Here is a 17,457-nt window from a genome sequence, read left to right as displayed (position 1 = left end):
CTGTTCATGGTTCACTCCAGTTGATCCTGAACCCCAATATGAGCAACGCTGAAGCTGGAAACATCACGCAGGAGACTATTAAGCAGGTTGATGAGGTCTTTAATGCACTCTTGCCAGTCGAGGTTAATGCAGTGTTTGGTCCCATAACAAAAAGCATTTTGACGTATTTGCAGTCCATCTCCGTACCTGGTGGACCTGACAAATGGAACCAAGTGTAAGTCTAGAAATATACTCTAACTCTCAATCTCGGTTAGTCTTTTTATCTGTCTATACAGTATATTGATAGTATGTATAGGTTTACATGTTATTTTAGGTTTACTTGCTTTTGTATGATACATTGGGAATGAGAAGGCGTTTATTTACTGACTAATGAATATGTCAAACCTGACTGGTCAAACTTTTTCTTTTTTCAGCATTCTTGATGTCATGACAGATCTTCAGAATTCATTGTCGTCAAACAGCCCAGCTCAGCCCATCATTTCCATGTTGCTCAACATCACCCAATTCATTCTGAGCTCAGATAAAGTCAACTTGACAGGGAACTTGATTGATACCCAACAACTGACTGGATTGTTTAATGAAACTATATCTTTACCCCTGGATGTGGTTGACAACATTCTTGTTGGTTACTATGGTTTGCTTCAGTTGATCACAAACCCCAATATGAGTTACGCCGAAGCTGGTAACCTCACAGTAGAGACCATCCAGATGGTAGATGACGTCATTCGAACTCTTTGGTCTGTGGACACCGCTGAAGTGCTGGTTCCAGTCACAAACACCATTATCATCCTTTCGAGCAGCATCTCTAAACCTGGAGAACCTGATAACTGGAATGAAATGTGAGTACAGAGAACATGTATTTTTTTCCAAAATAGCTTTTTCTCTCAATATTGACTTTTTACACTTAAGCTGATACATATAGATAGTAAAGAATGGAAATTAACTCCAAGGAAATATTGTTGTCACAATACCCACATTTCGACTTTCATACCTGAGTAAAATATCTTGATAACAGTTGGCTACTATACCAATATTTGATACCAATACAATCTATAACATTGCAAAAAAAAAACATTTAAGACGAAGGAACACAAGGAACTTAAAATTATGTTTTGTTTTTTCAAGATTTTATAAACCCTAAAAACCCATACTTGACCAGCGAGTTCCTGCCCTGCTCTTTGAGCATGTCCTTTAAAAATTTTTAAATAAGGTGAAAAAGGAAGTTGTTTAACTAAAAACATCTAAACAAAAATTAGGGAACAGCTTAATTCAGGTTAAATTCAGTAGCATTACTTAATGAATGAGCTAAAATTTTTATAAATGCCATAGAAGTACAGTATTGTCCACGAGTTCTTGCTACCTTATGTAGTAACTTATGTTTACGAGTGTTTACATTAGTTTTACATTCGTTTTTTTAATCAATAATACTACTCGTGTTTTAATATCTTTGCTACAACTGGTCAATTAAATGTGTGCCTGTCACAAAATAAATCACACGTATTTGACTAATATTTAAATGTTATTATTACCATTTTCTTACCATCTGGTAATCTTTAAAATTCTTCACACAGGTCAGGATATCTGTATGTGAGATAATTACTTAGCTGGTCGTGTTTATTCTCTTGGTCTGCGTACTGTAGGTTTAAAATATTTTAATGTTTGACTCTATCCGTGTGCTTGCTCTGAACGGCAGTTATAGAAGAGAAAAATGCAGATCTGCATTGTTACATTAAGTCATTTAGCAGACGTGTTTGTCCAAAGCGACTTAACCGATGAGGGAAGCAATAGAAGCAATAGAAGCAATGGAACAACGAGGACAAAAATAGAAAAACCGGTCTCATATTGCGTACCACATAGCTAAGTTTTTTTTTTTTGACAAGCAGATTGTTTGACACACCCAGTTGACTTTTTGTTGACAAGCATATTATTTGACGCATCCAGTTTGACTGCAAAGTGCACTTGAAGCACATCAACAGAAGTCAGGAAGTGCATCTTTAATAAAAACATGTTAGATATCCTCACTTATTATATAACAAATAGTACTGTTTAGTAGTGATAGTGACAGCAGCCTGTCAGTAATGGTATTGATCATGCAGCACTAATGGGGACATATGTATAGATTTATTAATAAAATTCTTCTTTCTTTTTTCAGAATTCTTAACCTGATGAAAGAACTCCAGAACTCCCTGCCGACAAACAACACACCCCAGTCCATCATTTCCATGTTTCTAAAGGTCGCAGAATCCATTCTAAGCTCCAGTGAAAGAAACTTTCCTAGCAACCAGGATATCTCTAACATTGCAGAAAATGTAACACACATTATGGGCCAACTAATCCAGTCCCTGCTCTCGCCTGAAGAGATGGCCTCCGTCACAGTTTCTGAGCAGGTGCTTCAACATCTAAACCATGCTCTAGAGGTGGCCATGTCTGATGGTGGTCTACAAAACGAAAAGTTCACAAAATCCATTGTCAGTGCTATTGGTGTGGTTCTGGAGAGAATGTCTAATGAGACTGGACGTCTACCTCAGGACGGAATTGACAACATTCTTGGTGCTTTTCATGGTTCGCTCCAGCTGATCCTGAACCCCAATATGAGCAACTCTCAAGCTGGAAACATCACACAGGAGATTATTAAGCAGGTGGATGAGATCGTTCATGCTCTTTTGCCAGCCGAGGCAACTGAAGTGTTGGGTCCTATAACAAACAGCATTTTGATCTATTGGCAGACCATCTCTCAACCTGGTGGACCTGACAAATGGAATGAAGTGTAAGCCTATAAAACATATAACTCTACGTGAAAGATCATCAGCCTTTTCGTGCTTGTCTCCACTAGCTTGAATTTCTTGCTTCCAATATTTGGGGGGTTTGAATTAGGCTACAGCATACTGTAGATTGTGTGTGAGGATCAACATTTGTTATTTTGGAGAAAATCATGTTTACTCACTGAATGTATATGTCATATTTGATGATACTCTTTCTATTTTTCAGCATTCTCAGTGTGATGACCGATCTTCAGCATTCAGTCTCGTCTAACAGCCCAGCTCAGCCCATCATTTCCATGTTGCTCAACATCACCAAATCCATTCTGAGCTCAGATAAAGTCAACATGACAGAGGACTGGATTGATACCCAACAACTGACTAGTTCGTTTAATGGAACTGTCGCTTTACCTCAGGATGTGGTTGACAACGTTCTTGTTGGTTATTATGGTGTGCTTCAGTTGATCACAAACCCCAATCTGAGTTACACTGAAGCTAGCAACCTCACAATAAAGACTATACAGACGGTGGATGAAGTCATTCAAGCTCTTTGGCCTGTGGAGACTACTGAGGTGCTGGTTCCAATCACAAACAGCATTATTACATTTTTGAACAGCATGTCCAAACCTGTCGGGCCTGATAACTGGAATGAAATGTAAGTTTAGGGAGAATGGACATTTTTCAAATTTCCCTATAAAAACAGTACTATAAATAAAGATTTATGACACTTGAAAATATAATGTTCCCCTTTTTCAGCATTCTTGATGTCATGGAAGAACTCGTGATTTCCCTGCCTTCAAACAACACGGCTCAGTCCATCATTTCCATGTTTCTAAAGGTCACAGAATTCATTCTAAACTCCAGTGAAGGAAACTTCACAAGCAGCTGGACTGACCAACTGGATGTCGGTAACTTTGCAGATAATGTAGCGTCCACGATAGATCTCGAACAACTAATACAAAACCTGCTCTCGCCTGAAGAGATGGCCTTCTTTGCGATTTCTGAGCAGGTGGTTAAGCATCTAAACCATGCTCTAGAGGTGGCCAGCACCGATGGTGATCTTCAAAGTGAAAAGTTCGCAGAAGCCATCGTCAGTGCTGTAAGTGTGGTTCTGGAGGGTGTGCAGAATGAGACTGGACCTCTATCTCAGGATGGGACTCACAGCATTCTTGGTGCTTTTCATGGTTCACTCCAGTTGATCCTGAACCCCAATATGAGCAATGCTCAAGCTGCAAACATCACACAGGAGATTGTCCAGAGGGTGGATGAAGTGATTCATGTCCTTTTACCAGAGGAAGTGACTGAGGTGCTGGCTCCCATCACAACTGGCATTTTATCCTATTTTAAGACCATTTCCCAACCTGGTGGACCTGACAAATTTAATGAAGTGTGAGTGTAGAAACCTTTTGAAACACTTTCACACATACTGTGTATCATGTGTCATGATAGCTATGCTGTTTTCTTATTTCCAGAATTGTAAATGTGATGAGAGTGCTTCAAAATTCTCTTCCGTCAAACGGGACAGCTCAGTTCATCCTATCTTCGGTTCTTAAAGTCACAGAGCGCATTTTGAGCCCACAACAAGGTAAGTGTCTGGTTTCATTTTACAAACTAAAAACCTCATTGTTAACTCATCGTTGGCCTCTATCTCTGTTTTTGGTAAACCTAATGTATTTTTTTTTCTTAGGTCCTGTAAACCCTTGGGAATACTTTGGAGACTTCAGTCTAGACAATTTGAATAAATTAACAGCACAGGTTAGTGGAGTGAAGCTGCTTTTTCTCAAATGTCTGGGAATGACAGCTCATTTACATTAAACACCATTTTGACACAGTGTTCGTATATATGGACAGTACAGTATGTGCAAATGTTTATATTCAGTTAAGTCTAAAAAAAATATAAGGTCAAATTAATCAAGCAAAAGGTCAAATGTCCTCCGAAATCTATGAAAATAAGATATATTACAGATGTAATCAGATTGAGATTTGAAAATTATTTCTCTATTAGGGCCTTACAACGAATTACAGTATTTTACATAATGTGCTGTGTATAGTAATTACAGTATATATATATATATATATATATATATATATATATATTGTATATATATTTAAGAAATATGTACCCAATTTATAAATAAACTGTATATATATTTATATATATATATATATGTATGTATGTATATTTAATATATAAATATATATTTTTCCAAAAATTATACATGCATCTGTATGTATTCAGATATACATAAACAGTAATTATAGACTGTACTAACATGTATGTAAAGTACACAAAAACATTTATTCTGAAACGATTACTCATGTCTAATCGTTGTGCAGCCCTTTTCTTTATTAACTTTAAATACTGAGTGATTTTTATTTTAAAGTACAAAATATTGTAAAAATTACAAAATCTGCTAAAATACACAATTTGCTTTCAACATTTTGTATTAACAGTATAAAAATAGAGCGATTCTGTCGAGTACATGTAACTGTATGTTTTTATCAAACATTAACATGTTTTTGATACTACAGCTGACAGAGTATATGAGCTCTGTGTCCCCATTCTTGAACGAATCCTCTCACATGGTCACGCAAGCTGCAGCCGTACTGGTCCAGATCATCTCTGGGAACGCTGACGAAATGACCTTTGACAAGTGAGAAAGATTATCTTTTACCTATTGTCAGCATAACAGTTTTAACATATTGTTTATGATGTCGGTCATGTTTTAAATCTCTTCAAAATGATATTTTTAATAATTGGGTCTCTATGACCCCAAGCAAAAGCAGTTTAGCATTTTAATGAAGGCCATGTACTGAATGTGACTGTGTTTGTTGATCAATAGGTTGGAGGAGATGCTGGCTGCTTTCTTACCAACTTTCAGTGAAACTGCTCTGTGGGAGTCATTGCCCTCTGTTGTCTCCACAATGCAGACGATCATTGTTAACAGTACTCAAAACATACAGGCGCAAACAGGTAAGGCACTTCAAATAACACTTCAAAAGAATTGGGAAGTGGATGTACACATTATACAGATTTAGAACTGCACTGGGGAAAAAATAATGAAAAATGTCAGTGTATTTTGTGCTTTCCATCAAAAATATAGAGAGATTATAGGATAGAAGAGAGAAAATACATGTAGAAAATATGTGCAACAGAAAATAACAACAACAAGATATACGTACTATGAAGTAAAAAGATTGTTCCCTTACTATGAATACAGATTTAAATAAGAGATCAGTGTTGAGATAGACAGCGGATGGAAAATAAAAATATTTGAATATCACGGTATATATAAAAAATCTTATGTTCATTTAAAAAATTAAAATGATATTATTTACTTTTCAAAAATGTGTGAATAAGCGCCCAGGCTGTTAAACTTTAAAATTGTCTAAATAAAAATGATAAATAATTGAAGAGTTTGGTTCAAAATGAGATAAAATCAAACTGCAGTTCGTTTGTATTGATTTTGGCCATAATAACAAAAAATACAGCTAAATGACACAATAAAAAGAATTAAACATAATAAAAAACATAATTTGTGAATTGTTTTAAAAACGGAGTTATCTCATTTTTAAACCAAACTCTCCACAAGGCAATTTTTATTATTTTTTATTATTATACAAATAAAGTAAAACCTTTATCAAAACATAAAACGGTTAGTTTTACTCATGCGTCATACTCATTTACTCAGTCATATTTTAAAGTCATTTTGGAGATCATTTACTTTCATAAAATAGAATAGAAAAACCAAGATGTTCTTCAAAAAATGACCTTCCACAAATTATATAAACATATGCTATTGGGAAGACTAAATTAATTTTAATTTCTTTTCTTCCTCTCTGCAGCGTTCTTCTATTCACTTCAGGAGCCATTGCAAAGCCTTTTGTCAGACATCTTTGATGGCGTGAATGCAAGCAGTTTCAACACTATGAATATTGTTGGAGGATTGCCACAGGCCCTTCTTTTGACCGCAGAATTTGCTGGACAGGTTAGAGCAGGATTCATTTGTACTGATGTGACTGTGTGGTACTCCAAGACCTTTCAGGAGAATGTAAAGCATGCAGGTTTTTTGTTACAAAAGAGGGTTGGTTTTTCATAAAGGGATATTTGAAGAATTTTTGTCTTTCACAATTGCTTTGTAGACATCAGTAAGCAAAGATCATGATAGATTAGTCTATAGACCTACTGTGTCGTCACATGCCTACTATGAGTTTCAAGTCTTTGGTAAAACTGGAAAAACCAGTGACAGAAGTTATATAAGCATGACAGTGTAAAACCAAAAAAGAATATGTAATATGATTGGGTTATTGTAGGTTAGTTTAACCAGAGAAGTCAAATAATAACTTATATATTAATATAAGTTAATTATATAATAAGTCTTATTTTTTTTAAAGACCGCCTGGCAAATGAATTTTGTCCTCACAATAACTTTCATTTAAAGGTTAAAATCTAGTTTTCCCAAGCATCAAAAGTTTAAGACTATGCAGCTTATAGGCATGGGTTTGAGATAACAACCGCTTTATTTTAAACATATTATTCCCTGTGTAACTTATTTTGTACATTCAAAAAAAGAACTGATTTACAGCAGAGGTTTGAGATCTTGTGAAAACGACCCAAAAATAAGACATAAAACATAAAGACATGTATTATCAATGTCTTAATTTGAAGAAATGTTTCATGAGTAGCTCTGCTTGTTTTTACAACAGCTAAGCCCTCAAAGTAAAGAGATAAAGGTACAGGAGTATAACCAGGGACGGATTATGACTTCAAAGGGCCCCAGGGACAGTTACCACCAAGGGCCACCCTCCCACAATTTTTCTGTTCTTTCCATTAGCTGCGAATTCAAAGTTATAGAAAGTGAAAGTTAAGATGATAATGCATTTTAAAAACCTTCTCGCTCTGCGTCAAAATCATGCACTACGCTAACAATAATCTGTACAGGGTTCATAGACGTGCAATATTTTCTACACAGTGAAAAATCAACAATGGACTTAATGAAGTTATATGAAACACATGTCTTTAATTAACTGTCGAATATACACATATTTAATGCATTGCATAAATAAAAAAATATTTCTCACCAAAACATGTCACTTTTACACATATGTCTGTAAACATCAAATTTTCAACCAAAAGATTCAAAAAATACAATTTAAATGTGCTGTAATTTAATAAGTTAAATTTAAGATAAATTTAATTTGATAAGTTAAAATAATATAAAAACATATGTTGCCATGATTTGTTGATCATTTAATTTTTTACAGGGTTTCCACAGAGGCCTTTTTTAGGTTATGGAACCCATATATTAAACATAGATAAACATGTGCACAACCTTGAAGCCCAGGGCCCCCTCGGGCTCATGGTAGTCATGGACCCCTGGATACTGGTCCGATTGGGCCAGTCAGTAATCTATCCCTGAGTATAACACATATTTTGACACTCGATAGCAGTGTTCCAAAAAGTTTTGAAGCTGTATGAACAGTGAAAGAATCGCTTTTTAAAGTATACAGATTTTGTGTTTGTAAAAGCATGGGGTATGTTTATTTTTGCCTTTTCTAAAATAAACCTACTTCACATTTTAAGTGACAAGCCACAAAAAGGTAACATTTTTTGATAGTAAACCATTATGAACGTGTTATGCTAACTCATTTTCACACACCTGACCTGTTTTATGTTGGGGATTACTCACTTGGTGTGCCAAAAAGTACATGTTCACATGGTTTTATTAACAACTGATATTTGGCAAGAGTCCCAACTAGTTGGTGAATCAATTGTACATTTTACAGTGATCAAAGACGTTGCTTAAATTAAAAAATATTTTCAAAATGGGCTCCAGCTTATTCTCGTGTGTGTCAATCAACGCACAATATATTTGGACTAAAACAGCACATTAATGTTATTCAACAAGAACAGTTTGGGTGGTTGCTGAATAGGTGCTTTTTTAACCGGTTTGTCAGTAAAAGCAAAAGCAATAACTCAGCAATTATTTTATCTTGTTGTATGCTTCTTTGGCAACAAATCAAAGCTGTGTCACAGAGAATTTAAGATCTTGGCTGAAAAACTAAAGTTTGTAGGTTTGAGCTTGAGGCAAACCAGGATACATGGGTAGTTTATTATTTTAAAGATACACGTATTGTATTTTAATCTTGAAAACTTACTTTTAATATCATGATTTTGATCAAATATAAGTGTGAAAACCAATAGTTCACTTGTGTTAGATCATCACTTGCATTTATGACATTAAGAATTTAACAGACACTTCCTTTAATTTCAAAGTTGAATTATTGCTATGTTGCTAAACTAAAGTAATCTAAATAATGACATTTTTCATCACATCTTTCAAAAACCAACAACTAAATTATTTTATTTCTGCTTCATCCATCAGGCTGTTTTTGAGGGTAATGGCCTAAATTGCAGCTACGTGCTGGAAATATGGAAGGATGTTGGAAATGTTGCTGGCATCAGTGAAAATGATGTTGTCTTGTGGTGTAACGTCCACCTACAGCCTGTCACGGTAGCTTTCAGTACACCAGAACTTGTGACCACAGCCTACAATATAACGGTGAGAAGATAAGTTACGTAAATGTCATTTTTAACCATAGGACTGGCATGAATTTTCAACACTAGATGGCAGTGTGTACTAAAGACTGATCTGATGTACACACCACCCTGTGTATTTCTGTTATATTATAGGAAATGGACCCTCTGTGGGCAAATAAGACTGCAGACATGATGGTCGAGTTGCTGGAGACGTTCTACGGAGTGGCTTTAAACTACACCTTTGCTGGTGAACAGCTAATGGAAAACCTGTTGAATTACACGTCAACATTGTCCAACCTCTCTGTACCAGAATTAACAAACCTGGCTAACTGGAACGCCCAGCTTTACCAGACACAGCTTCAACAAAGGTGATAAAAATAGCGTACTCGTGTTCTACAGGAAGCAAGATATTCTCAAAATGAAACATGACCCGAGTCGTATTAAATAACCCCAAACAAATAGCTGTCTCATAACTGACAAAGATCTTTTATATAGATACACACTCGGCACCTTCTTGAATCCACATTGAGTTTTTTACTGAGTATTTTTTTAACTGTGTGAGTTTGCCCGAATGAATTGCCAGCGACAAAAGCAAGCAGCCATTTAGACGGCACTCACACGCTCATTATACCTTCCACATTATCATGCACCAGATTAGATTACCGAAATACATTCCCAAATTTGTTTAGAGATTTGCGCTTATTGTCCATAATGGTGAGGGTTTGGATTTATGCAACCAGTGCAACAAAATTAAATTTACATTAAGGTTGATTTATTCACTTTGACTTCTTTGCTTCCAAACAGGTTTGATAGTTTCTGTTATTCTGTTATCTCTGTCTGCCCGCTCTTAAATTGATTCTGCTTTATGTGCTCATCCTTGTAATGAACTGACTACTGATAGGAATCAAATTATGCGTTTGCACATATGTGGGCAAATCAATCTCTACAGAACATTTGTGCGCCTGCTGTAGATCATTGACCATGATGGAAATTCTCAGTGTGTATTATAACTGTACACTTCTATTATTATAACGTGAACCATCACGGAAATAACGAACCAAATCAAGATGAACCATTTAATAAATTGTCCTCTGATTTTCAGATTTAAATGACGTAGACTGTGATACCCACACTCTACAAAAATAATGGGCTATTTTCAACCCAATTTTGGTGCCAAAAGGGACGAATCCCTTATTTGGGTTGTTTTATCTTTTAACCAATCATTGGGTTAAATTAACCGTTTTCTCGATTTGTCCCTTGACCCAACACTGGGTTGAAAATAACCCAGAATTTTTTTCATATTTATGTATATAACGTAAAACGACCGCTTATCATATGGTCCAACAATATCAATATTTGTATTAAATAAAAAAATTAAATTGATAAAAAAATTGAATCTCTAATGCAGAACACATTTATATCAGTTTAATTAGATTTTCAGGCAAAATTTATATATATGCTTCATTCATTCAAAATGAGTTTGTTAATTTTGTTAATTTAAAAAGACAAAATTATAGAACAAAAGTATGGGTGATTACTTAACAAAACTAAAAGAAATGCAAATACGTTGTTTCTTAACACTTCAAACACTAAAGATTTGTAAAAAAAAAAAGATATGTCTGGAAAATGAATACGATTTAAGATAAATCACAGTCACACCATGTGAATTTTTTTAAGGCGATGGCCAATTCATTGATGAAAAAGATGTTTGATTAACTGCAAGAGATATTATCTATGTGTACTTTAAAATTGTCATGTAGAAAATCTAATATACCCTTAAAAACATCTGTGCATTATTTACAATTGTTTAAATAATTATTTAACATTTAAAAATCTTGTCTAAATTCAACTATTTTTATATACTAACTCAGTTTGTTGTATGTTTTTCAGCATGTCCCAATTGCAAATGGCTCTGGACCAAATCGGCGATGAGCATCCTGGGATGATGCCATACATCAATGCAATTCAAGAAACCATACACCACACCTTTCAAAATAGTCTTCTGCAAAACTCAACTTCAGACTCTGAGATCATCATGCAGGCTTTAGAGATTGCCCTAACTGGAATGAACTTTACAGAGGAATCCATCAATTATTTTCTTAGTGGCGACATGTTTATGAACCCAAATGGAAGCATAATTGACAACATTATAAATGATGTGATCAAACAAGTCATTAGTATGGAATTGCTGGGAGATTCGCCAATGTTGTATGGAATAATGCAACAGTTTGTGAATTTTGACAACACAAGTGGCATCCTGTGGAAAATGATTGAGTTGGTCAACTGGATGAGCTTCACTGAAGAAACTGGAATCAACTTTGTCATAGAGGGCCTGCCCAAGCTGTACCAGATTGTGCGGCAAATTCTGCCATCTGTAACCACGATGACATCTCCACTGCAGTGCTTTGCTGATACTTTCATTGACATCGCAGGTAATGTTTTGTACTTGCTGAGACAAATCAAACAAACCAGTGAGCTTTTTGACCCGGTGGAACACTATCTGAACCCATTCCAAATGCAGCTGTCTCAAAGACAAAACCTACATGAACAATTGTCCCATACTAGAAACACCAGAAGACGCACAGGAACGAGGGAACCAGTGGACGACTTCCTAGACCTTCTTGACATCGACTACCAAGCCTTGCTTCAGATTCTCTCCATTCCACTTACCACAACTGAGATTCTGGAGACCATGCATGTGTTCTTTGCCAATCCAGACCTAGCTGTCATACTGAAGGGGTTTTCGGGAGTAGGTCATGAGGAAACCATTGATACGAGTCTGAATGTGCTGTCCTACCTGACACTCCCCAATAATGGAGAAGAACTCCTGGAGATGTTCATGGACATTAACAATGAAGGATGGAATCTGGAAAACCTACATAAAATAGAGAAGCTAGCACAGAGCCTGGGAAAAACGGTCGATGTGGCTATGGGGCTTTCAGACCAGCCTTCTCTGAACATCTCGCAAAGAATTGAACATGTGGCTGGACAACTTCAAGCCTCTGTGACCAACATGGTCTTAAATGAAGGAAATGTCACCAGTGCAGTCCACTTCCTTAGTGCCCTCAACACCATCCTTTCTGAGAACTTTAAGGAAGTCAATGATGTCAGCCCTCAAGTCGCTAGTAGTCTTCAAAACATACTTGGTCCTTTTTCAAGTCCAGAGTCACAGATGAGTGTGGAAGCCTATTTGACAGCCGTGGACCAAACTGCTGAAGCCTTCTCCCCTCTACTCTCTGGAGATGAAGCAATGTATTTCAACATATCTAGACAAATGCTCAAAGCCTTTGCATTGCTTGAGGTGTATCCTAAAGATCAGAATGAAGTCCTGCATGCCACCAGCCTGATTTCTGACTCTCTGAACCATCTTCTTAACCTTTCGAAAATCACAACGATTCCAACCGGGCAGTCAGTCGAAGAGATTACCCACCCCCTAATCCTCAACAGCGCGTTGGCCACCCAAATCCTGTTTAACCTCTCCATGTCTAACTACAGCCTGAGCAACAATGCGGAGATGGAGTGGCAGCTGAACCAAATTTTCAATCAGATGTCTGCTGACCTCCCCATGGAAAGCCATGTGTACCTCCACTCTGTGAAATCGGCACTCTTCAGTGCCCTTTCAATTGTATCCAATGCTACAGAAATCATTCCCAAATTCCCACAAATCTCCAAGGAGGTTACGGACTCTCTCCTTTCCTCCCTAAACATAACATATGATCCAATGTCCGAGGAAATGTCTCCAGTCGACCTTGCTTACATCTTGACGACAGTGTCTAATCAAGTGTCCGTGAACCTTTTCGAAGGCCTCATGGCAAACGACTATACTATCCAAATCTCTCAAGTGGTGAATTCTTCAAGTGAGGCTTTACTGAATTTGTATCCAATAATGCCTCTTGACGGACAACCATACCTCAATATGACAATCCACCTCATGGAGACAATGACCTCTGTCGTCAACGACTCAAACTCAGTTGAGGATGTAGACGGGGCGGTATCTCTCATAGTCAATACTATCAACAGTCTGCTCTCAATAGTGCCGCAGGTCAATACGAACTCCACGGACAACATCATGGTTAACCTGGAACAGACCCTGAAGGTCGTTCTAATGATCCTCCAAATGGACCAAAACCCTCTTGCCCAAACGGCTGACATTACCCAGCAGCTGATGCACACCATCCAAAACCTCCTCCCGCAGGGCAATGGCAGCATGGAGTTTAATCTGGCCGAATTAGTGCTGGGGGCTGCCAACATAAGTATTGAGCATCTGCAGATGATGAATGACACCAACTGGACAAACAAGTAAATTTACTGCCTCTTTCACTCGTCTCTGGTTATGAGCTCATAGCTGGGTAGCATTTTCCATTTCCTTCGCAAACATATTTCTCAGCTCTCATATTTTCCGCCAGTTTGACATTTACTCTGTTTAATTGCTTACTACTTCAAAGAAATATGCTTCAAGGCTCTCAATGAAACGTACTTGGAGGTCATGAAAATAAATGACATTATTTCACTGTACAACAGTATGATTAAGTTCATGATTTAACTTTATTTGTGTTTGATTAGGGTTCCTTTGATGCTGTCAGATTTAGCAGATGCTCTTCCAGATGACCTGCAGTATGCTAGTTTTATTAAGACCGTCATGAGGAGTTTGGCCAACGAATCCCAAGGTATAAATCACATTACAAGATTTACTCATCAGAGCCACTATGGAAATAAAATCCCGTTTTGTATGGTGGTAACCCCAGCATGAGGATTTTGCATTCTTCTGTGTGTGAATATGTTATGAGTTGGATGCATAATTATTATTTGTTTATCTGAATCACTGTTCTGTGCACTGTAAATTTTTACATGCTCCTACCTCTATACTCTATGTAATTCCCATATATCTTAAGTAATATACAGTGCTTAAAGGGACTGTTCATCCAAAAATCATCATTTATTCAACCTCAAGTTCCAAATCTGTATAAATTACTTTGTTCCAATAAACACAGAGACATATATTTGTAAGAATGCTTGGAACCAAACAGTGCTTGGCCTCAATTGACTGCTGTACCATAGTAGGAAAACTTACAAAGGTAGTCAAAAGTGCCCCAAAACGGTTTGCTTTCCAAACATTCTTCAAAATATAATCTTTTATGTGTTATACAGAGGAAAGAAATTCATACAGGTTTGAAATCGGTGTATGATGACAGAAATTTCATTTTATTTTTGTGAACTATCCCTTTTAGTGTATGTGTCCAAACGTTTCCAAAGGTTTTCCTTACTTGCACTACTGTCGAGTTATTAGCTGACTTTGCTTTAATTTAAATCGCTTCGCTGATAAGTCACACGTCATACTCCTCGGTTTGCTTTTTATTTGCTGCCGTTCTTCAATAGCGCTGAGGTTTTTGTCGAGCATTTAATTTCCCCATAAGTGTCTGATGGTTTTTATTGCTGGAGGTGTTGCACATGCCCGAGCTGTCAGATCTAAATCAGCACACGGCTTCATAAAGCGTTTCAATGTCTCTTTTTAAGGGGGGGATTCGTTTCTAGATCATTTGCTGCTTGCTGCACTGTGAGTTTGGCCCGAAAAGGGGAGTTAGGTGCAAGTAATGATGCCTTTGGGGAATTGAAGTTGCTTTAGCTTTGCGAAAGCTTTATCTTTGTTTTTCCCCTTCCTATTTTTCTTACCACTATAGAGAATCTCCACCTTCTGCAGGAAGTGTTAAACACTCTCTTTGAAGTCGGCTCAGCCAATTGGATGAACGAGAGTTCGGGGCTGATACTTGACCGCCTGTTGGCTCAGGTGAGATCATTGAGTGTTTACATACAAATTGATGCACCTTTGTTTCTAACACCAAAACTCAAACTCCGATTATAAGGTTGAAAGGTCGAAAATAGTCCATGTAAGGTATTCAAAGTCTTTTGTAGTTCATAAAAGATGCCGCTACAGTTGGAATATTTTTGTTTATCAGTTCTTTAATCTTCTTTTCGTGATATTACAGGTGTGTGCTCTGGAAGACATGTCCTCTGTGAAGTTGATCAGCCAGTCGTTGTCGTTGGACCACAAACTGCTGTGTACCTTGGCCATTCCCACCATCCAGGTCATCCGTCAGCTCACGCTCGGCGCAGTGACAGAGAGCATTAGCATCTACGATCTGATTTTCCAGACATTTGTGGGAGACCTGAGCACTTACCACACTGCACTGGACTGGTACTGCTTACCCAAATGACCTTCAACATAACCATCTTAAATATTTATAGAAGCGCTTCTGCTCTGTCGGTTGTGACGCTGCACAAACAAAATTGCAAATTGAATTATTACGAAAATGCAAACAGTTCCTTTTCTTATGCATATTTACTCTTCCATTTTTGATGTTCAGTATTTCTTATTGTTTTTCTCCTTTGAATTTCCATCTGTAGGACGTCTACGATCTCTCAAATTGTTGGTTTTGACATCTCTATGCTAAAAAATCTGAGTATTAATATGCCTGCTCCAGGTTAGTACCACTGACGCTTTTCAGCACCGGATATTATCAGAGGGTGGTCCGATCACTCTTTACTTTATTTATGCATGCCTTCTACCTCACAGTGTCTTTTGTCTTTCTTTGACAGCTGAAGTGGAGGTATCAGAGCTGCTGGAAAACACAACCCTGTTTGTTGAGGATGTCATGCGGTATACAAGCTTTCCACCTGAATATCTTAAGGCACTTCTAGAGTCCCCTCTACCAAGCAGTAATCTGCAGGTACACCACAACACTGTCCCTATGAACACATCAAAAGCAGCTCGGATGTGCTCATGAAATGGTTTCACACAGTGTGAGGCAGAAACAGGAGAGAACCAAAATACAATAAACACAAACCCTACTGGGTTTCAGTTTCCCCCAAGTGGGGTCCAAAATTAACTTTTGCCACATTTGTGCCAGTCAAATTAAATTGGCTTCCCCAGTCATATTAATTTACTGTTTTAAATATTAAATGTGTTTATATTACTCCAACTCATCAAAGTAAATTTTGACAGATTTTTCTAAATTCTAAGCAACTCCGCAATGGCCAGATTTGTAAAGCCAATTTGATTGTATTTAAACCTTTAATGCAATTTAGTGTATTTAGAACTTGTGATAAAAAATATTCTTGATTGTTAACATTGCTTTATTAGTTAATAAACTATTACTTTATTATTACTTATTAGTTAATGCATAGTGAAGTAACATAAACATTACATTTTGAGTTAAAAATGTATTGCACCATTTTTTTTCACTCTTTCCGTGTAACAGATCTTGAAATATTTGGAAGACCTGAAGCAATGTTCCAACCCCTCATCTCTGGGTCTGAGCCCTCAAGGACAGGCTGTCTTTAGTGCTTTCTGTGATCTGCCAGTCAATGAATGGTACACCATGACACTTCTGTTGGTTCGGCACGTGGACATGAAGTCTGCAATATTCAGGGTAAACTGCTGGAGTTTGAATTAGCGTAGCAAACAGAAATCAGAATTATGAACTTCACGTAGACAAAACGTAAACTGCTTTATATGTCATTTTTAATCATTTTCAATATGAATCGTCTATCACACACACTGCGTATGCTGATAGTTAGTATAGATTCTTCTCATTTACTTTCAGATTATAGCATTGAATGATAACATTGTCTTCTCTTGTGCTGTTGTCTTGCAGCTTGTAGTATCCAAAGAAATTCAGGATTTGGTCGGAGTCATGCTTGAGATGATCAATTTCCTGACAGAAATGATGAGCAAGCTGTCTCCCGCCCTAAAGAAACTGCAGGAGTACCTGACAACAATAGAAGATCTTAACCTAGTGGCCAACAAGGAGTTTCACGGTGTAGGTTCTCGCTAATATCTTTTATATATATAAAAAACCTGTTAATATTATTACTTTGTTCGGTTTGTAAATGCCTTTTGGATTCTCTCTACTCCAGCTGGTAAGAGGAAAGCGCTCAACCATATCGAGCAAAGCCACCTTGAGCACCATCTCTCGCGCCTTGTGCAAAAACGGCATCCTGACACTTTTCGCCATCAGTAAACTTCCCATCGCAGCTGACACGGATCCCTCCGTCCAAGAGGTCCACAGGAGGGAGGAACTCATCGAGAAGTTCAAAATCCCACACGATGCCAGTATGAAAGCGTTTACTTTCTTAAAGCGAATTATTGCGATATGATAA

General features: G+C 37.1%; 1 protein-coding gene across 1 annotated transcript in view; it reads left to right on the top strand.

Moving 5' to 3' along the window:
* Positions 1–38: 38 nt before the first annotated feature.
* abca12 (ATP-binding cassette, sub-family A (ABC1), member 12) overlaps positions 39–17,457 on the top strand; it is a 44,659-nt gene continuing 27,240 nt past the window's right edge. The window contains exons 1-21 of the mRNA XM_056754495.1: positions 39–214; positions 414–839; positions 2,153–2,767; positions 2,989–3,414; positions 3,516–4,148; positions 4,232–4,344; positions 4,447–4,514; positions 5,292–5,413; positions 5,603–5,733; positions 6,606–6,748; positions 9,146–9,322; positions 9,454–9,668; positions 11,191–13,599; positions 13,864–13,967; positions 14,979–15,085; positions 15,285–15,493; positions 15,703–15,779; positions 15,895–16,025; positions 16,557–16,727; positions 16,953–17,117; positions 17,215–17,410. Of these exons, the coding sequence (XP_056610473.1) occupies positions 39–214; positions 414–839; positions 2,153–2,767; positions 2,989–3,414; positions 3,516–4,148; positions 4,232–4,344; positions 4,447–4,514; positions 5,292–5,413; positions 5,603–5,733; positions 6,606–6,748; positions 9,146–9,322; positions 9,454–9,668; positions 11,191–13,599; positions 13,864–13,967; positions 14,979–15,085; positions 15,285–15,493; positions 15,703–15,779; positions 15,895–16,025; positions 16,557–16,727; positions 16,953–17,117; positions 17,215–17,410 (6,814 nt within the window). The remainder of the gene's footprint in view (positions 215–413; positions 840–2,152; positions 2,768–2,988; positions 3,415–3,515; positions 4,149–4,231; positions 4,345–4,446; positions 4,515–5,291; positions 5,414–5,602; positions 5,734–6,605; positions 6,749–9,145; positions 9,323–9,453; positions 9,669–11,190; positions 13,600–13,863; positions 13,968–14,978; positions 15,086–15,284; positions 15,494–15,702; positions 15,780–15,894; positions 16,026–16,556; positions 16,728–16,952; positions 17,118–17,214; positions 17,411–17,457) is intronic.

The sequence above is a fragment of the Triplophysa dalaica genome, chromosome 8 (genome assembly GCF_015846415.1).
Source record: "Triplophysa dalaica isolate WHDGS20190420 chromosome 8, ASM1584641v1, whole genome shotgun sequence".
In the NCBI taxonomy this organism is placed as follows: Eukaryota; Metazoa; Chordata; class Actinopteri; order Cypriniformes; family Nemacheilidae; genus Triplophysa; species Triplophysa dalaica.
This window is presented reverse-complemented; position numbering and strand designations above follow the sequence as displayed.